This window comes from Chelonia mydas, chromosome 6 (assembly GCF_015237465.2).
Source record: "Chelonia mydas isolate rCheMyd1 chromosome 6, rCheMyd1.pri.v2, whole genome shotgun sequence".
NCBI lineage: Eukaryota > Metazoa > Chordata > Testudines > Cheloniidae > Chelonia > Chelonia mydas.
This window is the reverse complement of record NC_051246.2, coordinates 24,411,968-24,421,539: the sequence shown is the minus strand read 5'-3', so window position 1 is coordinate 24,421,539 and position 9,572 is coordinate 24,411,968. Positions and strand designations below refer to the sequence as shown.

Sequence of the window (9,572 nt, the reverse complement as noted above, 5' to 3'; positions counted from 1 at the left end):
AGGGAGCTAGCCAATCAGGACGGGGGTGGGAGAAGAAGGCCTCTGATTGGGTGAGTAGGTGGCGTGTGGGAGTTAATACTTCCTGAAGGCGCCTGAGCAGGAGCGTGGTGACTTATCACCTCATCGGGGGGGGAGGGGAAACTTCTCCCCTGCTGTGGGGGCGGAGCGCGGGGAGAGACACCCCGCCCCCCAGGGGAGGAGGCAGCCGGTCACAGCGGCGCGCAGGGCCTGGGGGGCTCCGGCTCCTCTGGGCCTGCGGCTGGGGCGCGAGCAGTGGCGGAGCTGCCCCGAAAGGTCCCTTGTTGTTGGGCTGGGGCTAGGCGCTGGTCAGTGGGGACGCGGGGAAGCAGGTTTCCTGTCAGACGAGGAAGGTTCCCCTGGCGGGCTGTTGAGGTGGACATTCAGGATTGCGTGTTTCGCAATGGGGCTCTGCTCGCCAGCCCGACCTGGGCGCGGATGAAGGGCTGTGGAAACTTCAAAGAGGGAACAGGAAGAGCTAACCGGGGGGGAACCCGAGCTTGAGATGGGCGTCAGAAGGTTTCATGTAGTGGGGGGGACAAAGAAGACACCCTGGCATCCTTCGCCTCCGACAGTGGTTTTCAACCTGTGGATCCCGCAGTCTGTGTCTTAGATTTCCAACGGGATCTGCACCTCTATCTGAAAAATTTTGGGGGGGGGGGGGAGGGTCTGCAAATGAAAAGAAGGTTGTAACCCACGGCCCTGGGAAGTAAACAGTCAGTAAGTTTACTTCATGAAAGAAGGGGGGGGGGTCTCAGCCAGCGTTGGTGGAAAATTTTGGAAAGAACTGTGCGTGAAATCAGATCCTTTAGCCAGGAGGATCGCTTGTTAGTCTCTAGAAAGCGTGTTATGACTTTGTTGTAGAGGTAATCCTTTGTTTCCAGTATTCCTGCAATCACTTGGATCGCTATTCTTTAACAATAAACTTATTCTTTCTTTTCATTATAAATATAACACTGTGCTGTGGTGTTAAGCAAAGTGGTGATCCCGAGTTGAATCTTACAAACTGGTCTGCGCTGTTCCTTTGGGAACAGCAGGGCTGGCAATTTTGTGAGTGTTCAATGGATAAGGGGCTGGATGCTGCCAGGAATGCTCCAAGGACTTGGGGGCTGGGGCGTACTTATCGCTACCTGTGCAGCAAGAGGGAGGCCTGGAAGGCAGTGCTTGTCCTGCCAGAGGCTTGTGGTTTCAGGAAGCTGATCCACCGCAGTCATGGACAGGACTTACACTAAAGGCAGGTGGTGGTGAGTGTTACAAACCCTCTCTGTTTTACTGAGGTGTGAAAGCAGATGCTCCTCTCCATAGAGAAATGGGGAGTTTGGCTTCCCATTGATGTGGAGGGAAAGGTGGTACTCCTTCCTTCCGTGGTACCAGGGTGTTTGGATGCCCTTTTATAGGACAGGACAAGATGCCCCTTCGTTGGGGAAGATAGCACCCCTGCCCTGTTGCTGGGAGAATGCTGGTACACCCATGTTAGTGGGTAGCTAATGCTTGAGGGGATGTATGGGAAAAGAATAAAGACCCAGAGTTACTATGCTGTTAATAGGTTTCAGAGTAGCAGCTGTGTTAGTCTGTATTCGCAAAAAGAAAAGGAGTACTTGTGGCACCTTAGAGACTAACCAATTTATTTGAGCATAAGCTTTCGTGAGCTACAGCTCACTTCATCGGATGCATAAAGTGGAAAATGCAGTGAGGATGTTTTATACACACAGACCATGAAAAAATGGGTGTTTATCACTTCAAAAGGTTTTCTATCCCCCCACCCCACTCTCCTGTTGGTAATAGCTTATCTAAAGTGATCACTCTCCTTACAATGTGTATGATAATCAAGGTGGGCCATTTCCAGCACAAATCCAGGGTTTAACAAGAACATCTGAAGAACAGTGGGGGTGGTAGGAAAAAACAAGGGGAAATAGGTTACCTTGCATTATGACTTAGCCACTCCCAGTCTCTATTAAAGCCTAAATTAATTGTATCCAATTTGCAAATGAATTCCAATTCAGCAGTCTCTCGCTGGAGTCTGGTTTTGAAGTTTTTCTGTTGTAATATCGCAACTTTCATGTCTGTAATCGCGTGACCAGAGAGATTGAAGTGTTCTCCGACCGGTTTATGAATGTTATTAACTTAGGCTTGAATAGAGACTGGGAGTGGCTAAGTTAATAACATTCATAAACCGGTCGGAGAACACTTCAATCTCTCTGGTCACGCGATTACAGACATGAAAGTTGCGATATTACAACAGAAAAACTTCAAAACCAGACTCCAGCGAGAGACTGCTGAATTGGAATTCATTTGCAAATTGGATACAATTAATTTAGGCTTTAATAGAGACTGGGAGTGGCTAAGTCATAATGCAAGGTAACCTATTTCCCCTTGTTTTTTCCTACCACCCCCACTGTTCTTCAGATGTTCTTGTTAAACCCTGGATTTGTGCTGGAAATGGCCCACCTTGATTATCATACACATTGTAAGGAGAGTGATCACTTTAGATAAGCTATTACCAACAGGAGAGTGGGGTGGGGGGATAGAAAACCTTTTGAAGTGATAAACACCCATTTTTTCATGGTCTGTGTGTATAAAACATCCTCACTGCATTTTCCACTTTATGCATCCGATGAAGTGAGCTGTAGCTCACGAAAGCTTATGCTCAAATAAATTGGTTAGTCTCTAAGGTGCCACAAGTACTCCTTTTCTCTATGCTGTTAATAACAGGTGCACTCAACTGCCCAAGCCAACTTCACCTGTGTATCTGGTAACTTCAAGCACTGAGTGAACTGGCATGGTGAAAGGAGGCAGATTGTAGGGAAGGCCTGTTTAAGGCGTCTGCCCCTTTTACAGCTGGCCCTTTCTGTCTTTCTCTGTGCGTTTGGAGCATCGCCACAATGCAGATGTAGTTGCTTTTTTTTTTTTTTTCCCCCTCATGCTGGAGCAGGCTGCCTATTGAACAAGAAGATAGGTGTACGATGTATGTGGGCTGCATTTATTTGTTTAGTACCTATGAAACGAGATTCAGGCTGTACCTGCTGGCCCAAGAAATTGAACATGCCCATTTTCCCCCTTCACAACTGTAGGCAGGGATGTATTTGCCCTGCTTGTGGATCACTTGGTACTGTGCACTGGACCACTCTGGGGGTTTTGCATCCCTCCAAACAAAGTGGCAGCTATTCTTAGCGTCTATGTGCCCGCTAATTTTAACAAAATTTGCCCATTTTTAGACATGTTGCTACTCTCTGTTAGATGATTAAAGGATCTGTTCACAGTGCTGTGTTGCTTGAATAGTTGAATAAAAAAGGGTGTTGGGAATGTTCCACAGCCTGTCGACTGGCCTTTGAACAGGCAAAACATGTCATGGAGGTAATGGATTCCGTGACTTCTGCAGCGGCTGGCCCGGGGCTGCCTGAGCAGCTCGGGCAGCCCCTGGGCCAGCCACACTAGCTGCTGCTGGGGCAGTCTCAGGCCATTGCGCCTCCCCCCCAAGCAGCAGCAGGAGTTGGTGGGGGGAGCCTCAGGGCAGGGGGCTGGGGCACGGGTGAGGGCTCCAAGTAGCACTTACCTCGGGGGGGTTGCCCCAGAATTGGCAACATGTCCTTTGGCACCTAGGCAGAGGCGTGGCCAGGGGCCTCTGTGCGCTGCCTCTGCCCGCAGGTGCTGACCAACAGTTCCCATTGGCTGCTATTCCCAGCCAATGGGAGTTGCAGGGGCAGCGTGTGGAGCCCCCTGGCCATGCCTCCACCTAGGAGCCTAGGGACATGTCGCTGCTTCCGGGGAGCCATCCAGAGCTGGGTAGGAAGCCTGCCAAACCCCTCCCTCCCCAGCAGCAGCAGCAGGGGTCCTGGGCTGTGCGCTGCCCTCCCTAGCACCAGTTGGGGTCCCAGGCCCCCCCCCCCCCACCCGAGCACCTGTGGTGCCCCCAGGCTGTGCCTGAGCACTCAAGTTTTAGCTAGGGGTATATAGTACAAGTTATGGACAGGTCATGGGCCGTGAATTTTTGTTTACTACCTGTGACCTGTCCATGACTTTTACTCAAAATACCCGTGACTAAAACATAGCCTTAGCTATGGAGGTTTCAGAGTAGCAACCATATTAGTCTGTATTCACAAAAAGAAAAGGAGTACTTGTGGCACCTTAGAGACTAACAAATTTATTTGAGCATAAGCTTTCGTGAGCTACAGCTCACTTCATCGGATGCAGCTATGGAGCTTATCTTAGATACTTTGATCATACCTTTCCCTTGATTTTATCTTGTAATGCCTCATCTGTGACAGTGATTTCCCATAATCTGCTTGATGTGTCAGAATACTCTGCTGCATAAACCTCCCACTCCTTGTCCAAGACAGAAAACATTAGTGAAAGAAAAGGAGTACTTGTGGTACCTTAGAGACTAACCAATTTATTTGAGCATAAGCTTTCGTGAGCTACAGCTCACTTCATCGGATGCATGCAAATAAATTGGTTAGTCGCTAAGGTGCCACAAGTACTCCTTTTCTTTTTGCGAATACAGACTAACACGGCTGTTACTCTGAAACCTGTCATTAGTGAAAGAAACGTTAGTGTTTTGGGATTCTCAAATTTCATGATTATTGGTAGGAAACTTATACTCCTAATTGACCAGAACCTCTTTGTCAGAATCTGCAGGCTCAGTACAGGGATACCTCCGTTGGCTGCCATGCTCCTCTAGGTTTGGGCATCATTAGTGTCAGCCTGCTTGTATGAAATGCAGTACATTTGAAGCTCTGCACTTACAAATACAGCTATACTCTCCAAATTGCCTCTTCCAGAGGTGAAAGAGGTTCCTCCCTCAAAGTATCAAAGAATGCGAAGTTTGGATCCAGAGCCTAATTTTCCCAGAGTTTGGGCTCTTTCAGAACTAGGTTTTGCCCCATTTTTAATTTTGAATGATCATTATGCTGAAGTGGTCTCACTTTTGAACATTACTTGCTGACAAACAAGAAGAAATAGGCTCCCCAAAGCTCTACTGTTGCTGTACATCGACAGGCTCGCTGCAACAAAACATTTGAAAAACCAGCCACCTGCTCCCAAATTCTCTTGTTTTCGCTCATATCCAATTAAGAGCAAGAAAGTGTTATAATTTAACTATTTTAATAAATCTTAAACAGTGCATGGTTATATCATTATCCTTAGTTGAATTACATTCATGTACATTATAGTTTTATCTGCAGACAGTACAAATATATCAGATGCATAGCTCATTCATATGGATACTAAACCTATGATGTGGTTTAGTAAAGCGTATATTTTAATAGATGCTCTCAGCTTTGGCAACAATTCTTTACAGAACTGTTGAATGGACTGCTAATATAAATCCAAATAGTTGTAATCGTGGGCGATTTTGTTTCCTTTATACATAAAGACAAAAATGGTGTGTTATGCTTCTTAGCTCACCTTTTGGTTTATTTTTGTTTTCTTAGAATTCATTTAACCCGCCATCCTTATACCACTGTTATCATTTTCCAGTATTAATGCTTGATTTCACTCTACCCCAATCAAAAGCCGATGGTTCTCCAGAAGATTGATCTCCTTCATTCCTCCCTGAGCCAAACCAGTGCCCTTTTCAAATTCCAGCTACCTTGGTAAGTAAGTGCTGATGTGGGAAAGAATATTATCCTCACAGTCTAGTGCCTTGTCTGCATTGATGATTTCTCTAACTGTTGCTCAGTCATCATTTTAGCTCCACTGGTGCTAGTGATGGCCTTGTCTAAGGCTTTATTTTTAAAAAATCATCCATTCAGAAACGTTTTAGAAAAAACAAATAATGCATCGGTATTTTTTAATATAGAAACCAACTCCCGCACCTATTCCTCCATTTACAGGTGCATACAGTTCAGTATGATGAATCATGCTATATTTGATTAAATATACAAGCCTGGGCCCCCTTCCTCCAAAGGCTTATGCGTGTGCTTAACTTAGTGCACAGTGAGTACTCCCACTGAAGTCAATGTGTGTAAACTCCGTGTAAAGTAAACACAAGTAAGTCTTTGCAAGATCAGGGCCAGAATTTCCATTGACATTAACCAAAGTGAACATGGATAAAGGAGAGAACAGATCAAAGCTACTCCAGTTTTATTACTACCATCTCAGACAATGAGCAGTACCTGTAAATTTATTTGTCCTTCGCACTCTGTAAGGTTGGTGGAAAAAGTCAAGAAAAGGTGTATATGTTCTGTTGGCACTGGAATCACTGGAAACGTGCCAATTTCACTGTGCATGCTAAAATCCAGGAAATATATTTTATACTTGTTCTGATTTTAAAAATATGTTAATAAATTATCACTTCACAATTACTTGATTATATGTTACTTTGGGCAGGGACCTTGTCTTCATCATTTATATATACATAATCTTGAACTCTGTCAGTGCAATCTAGATATTTAACAACATTAGAAAAAACAGGAAGTAAAGTACTAATAAATGTATTTGCTAAATTACGGTAAGTAATTTTTCAGACTTTTTTTCAAAGATTTTTTTTTAATTGTGTGTGAAATGGCCATCCCAATTTCCATTTAATTTCCTGTATGTTCACTATTTGTGTCAGATTGCTAACTGCTGCAACACTGTTATATTATTAAAGCAGGGCCCAGGGCTACATGCAGAGGGAATGGTTGCTTGTGTGTTTCAGATTGGGAGTAAGTTTTATGGGTTTATCTTCTGATTGTTGAAGTCTTGGGTTTGACAATACTGTGGTTTGCCAGTCGGGATCAATGCCAAGTCAAACTGCTGCATAGTCGCACTAGGCCCCATCCACTGGTAGCCATTGTGTGGGTGAATATAGTTGGACATTGCTTCCAATTGGCAAATTCAAATAATTTCAGGGTATTACTCACTGCTCTTTATTGGTTAATTAAAACACTCCCTGCCCCTCAAAGAAAGCAGTAGCATTGTATATATATTTAAACAGGGTGCTCCAACCTTAAAATCTGTTACACACACTACTGTAAAAAGAAAAGGAGTACTTGTGGCACCTTAGAGACTAACCAATTTATTTGAGCATAAGCTTTCGTGAGCTACAGCTCACTTCATCGGATGCATACTGTGGAAAGTACAGAAGATCTTTTTATACACACAAACCATGAAAAAAATGGGTGTTTACCACTACAAAAGGTTTTCTCTCCCCCCACCCCACTCTCCTGCTGGTAATAGCTTATCTAAAGTGATCACTCTCCTTACAATGTGTATGATAATCAAGTTGGGCCATTTCCAGCACAAATCCAGATTTTCTCCCCACCCCCCCCACAAACCCACTCTCCTGTTGGTAATAGCTTTTGTAGTGGTAAACACCCATTTTTTTCATGGTTTGTGTGTATAAAAAGATCTTCTGTACTTTCCACAGTATGCATCCGATGAAGTGAGCTGTAGCTCACAAAAGCTTATGCTCAAATAAATTGGTTAGTCTCTAAGGTGCCACAAGTACTCCTTTTCTTTTTGCGAATACAGACTAACAAGGCTGTTACTCTGAAACACACACTATTGTAATTTCATCTTCAGGCACAGACAGGCCCAGCCCGTGTTTTAAAATGTTTAAGGCTTGGGAGGAGCCCAGGGGTAGAACAGAGAGAGGAAACTTAACTGCTGCTGGGCCTTCATGAACAGGGAAACCCAGGATACTGTTGCTTAGTGTCTCTGTCACAGACAAGAAGGAAACAAGGGGGGAAAAAGCTCGAGTGTTTATGGTACAGAAACTCTAAGCAATTCAAGCAGTCCTTTTTTGGGAGAATTATTTCTAGCCTTCTTTTTAGAGCTTTATCAGATCAATGGAGAGCCATATAGCAGTATATTATAAGGTTCTGGGTGTGGTTTAACTTGAATCCAGCCTTGCCTCATACATTTAGAATCCCATGAATTCAGATCCTGCTCATGCTCTGGACTGCATACACATAAAATTTCTGTATAAAATATATAGATATAAAAATAATATTTCATGCAATACTAAAACTTCTCTCTCAGCATGATAGCATATTGGTGAATGAGTATCCTCCTTATCAACAGTGTTCCAGGAATTGTCAGTTTGATGGCAGTTACACTGGTAGGTGATGGTCTCTGTAGTCTCTTTCATTTTGATCGGGGATCGGTGCTGTTATTCCCTTTTTCTGCACTACTATGATAAATAGTTGAAAAAAGCAGATAGAATTTTAAAGAGCAGAATCACTCCTCTCATGGCGACGTTTCATAATTTCTTGAAGCTCTGAATCCCCTCCACATTTCTGGAATGGCAACAAAACATAAAGAGTTTGAACTTCAAAACTGCTTACAGCTTAACCTAAATAAGCAATATAGAATGCTGTCAAGGTGGAGCTGCTTTCAAGGAGATAGGGAATAAGTTAATAGGCCAGATCTTTCCATTAACTAGGTTGATTTGCACCAGCTGAGGATCTGGCCCAATGTTTCTAAATTGTAGTTTTCACAAGATTTCTATTGGTTTTTATGCTAAAACAAGTGTTCAGCAGGACTCTTATCATGGTTAATATAACTGTGTTTCTTAAAATGCCTGTTTAATAGAGCTTGCTAGTATTTTGTGCTACTGGCTTCCATACTAATAGGATTTTGTGAAAACTTCTTACCTCCAGGAGAGATTTTTGCACTGTAATTTTACTGTATACCCTGGCTCCTTCGTTACACACTTTCTTCAGTTCCTCCTTATTCAGAGAGAAAAGCTGGGCCCCTGTAAGTATGCCAAGATGTTCCACGGTCCTAGAAAAACACAAGTAATGAAAGGCATGTGATACAAATGGGTCAGAAGAAGGAGAAAAATGGAGTGAGAAGTCTATGAAGGTTTGCCCTCTTATGGCAGTGTCCACTCAATGAGCAGTCAACATATGAGATTAGGCTCTGTCTCCATATATATTTAATATTATTAAGAAAAGTTAGCAGCCCATATTTAGTTATTATACTTAATTATAATCTCTAGGTAAGAGGTGTTTAGGAATTACAGCCCAGACATGGGATCCAGTTCTAACCCTAATTCTCATATTGACTCTCTCTGCAGTCTTGAGCAAGTCACTTAGGGCCAGATTTTTAAAGGTACTTAGGTGCCTAAAGATATAGATAGGATTTAGTGAGATTTTCAAGAAGTGCCTAAACTACCAACTCCTATTGATATTAAACAGAGTTAGGCACCTGAACTTTTTCAGTATCCCACCAGGTGCCTCACTGTCTCTATGCATCTAAACACCTTTAAAAATCTGGCCCTTAGCCTTTCGGTGCCCCAGTGTTCCCATCTGTGAAATAACTACTTTTGCAAAGTGCTTGGGGATTCTCAGCAGTAAGGTGTTTTTCTGTGAATTAACCCTGTCATCCAGGGTTGATCCTACTGGGAGATGCTAACTGGGTTCTGCTGACCACTGGGTCCTGCTTGCTCGCTCCATCTTGGATATAAGGGAGGTGGGAGTGCTCCCCTCAAGAGGTGGTGTAGAGATTGAACAGTCCTCAGGGAGGAACTGTAGGAGTAGCCACACCTACAGAGAAGACACCGGCTGGTATTTGTGTTACATTGATTGTCTCTTTGTCAGTAAACCAAAAACCCTAGGAGTAGTTCGGAC

At 43.8% G+C, this 9,572-nt stretch overlaps 1 protein-coding gene across 4 annotated transcripts in view; it reads right to left on the bottom strand.

Moving 5' to 3' along the window:
- Positions 1–5,817: 5,817 nt before the first annotated feature.
- EPS8L2 (EPS8 like 2) overlaps positions 5,818–9,572 on the bottom strand; it is a 111,600-nt gene continuing 107,845 nt past the window's right edge. For all 4 annotated transcript variants that reach the window (XM_027823304.3, XM_043549075.1, XM_027823305.3 and 1 more), the window contains exons 20-21: positions 8,595–8,724; positions 5,818–8,237 (exon numbers count right to left, since the gene is read on the bottom strand). In XM_027823304.3, coding sequence (XP_027679105.1) covers positions 8,166–8,237; positions 8,595–8,724 — 202 coding nt within the window. In that variant the 3' untranslated portion in view covers positions 5,818–8,165. The remainder of the gene's footprint in view (positions 8,238–8,594; positions 8,725–9,572) is intronic.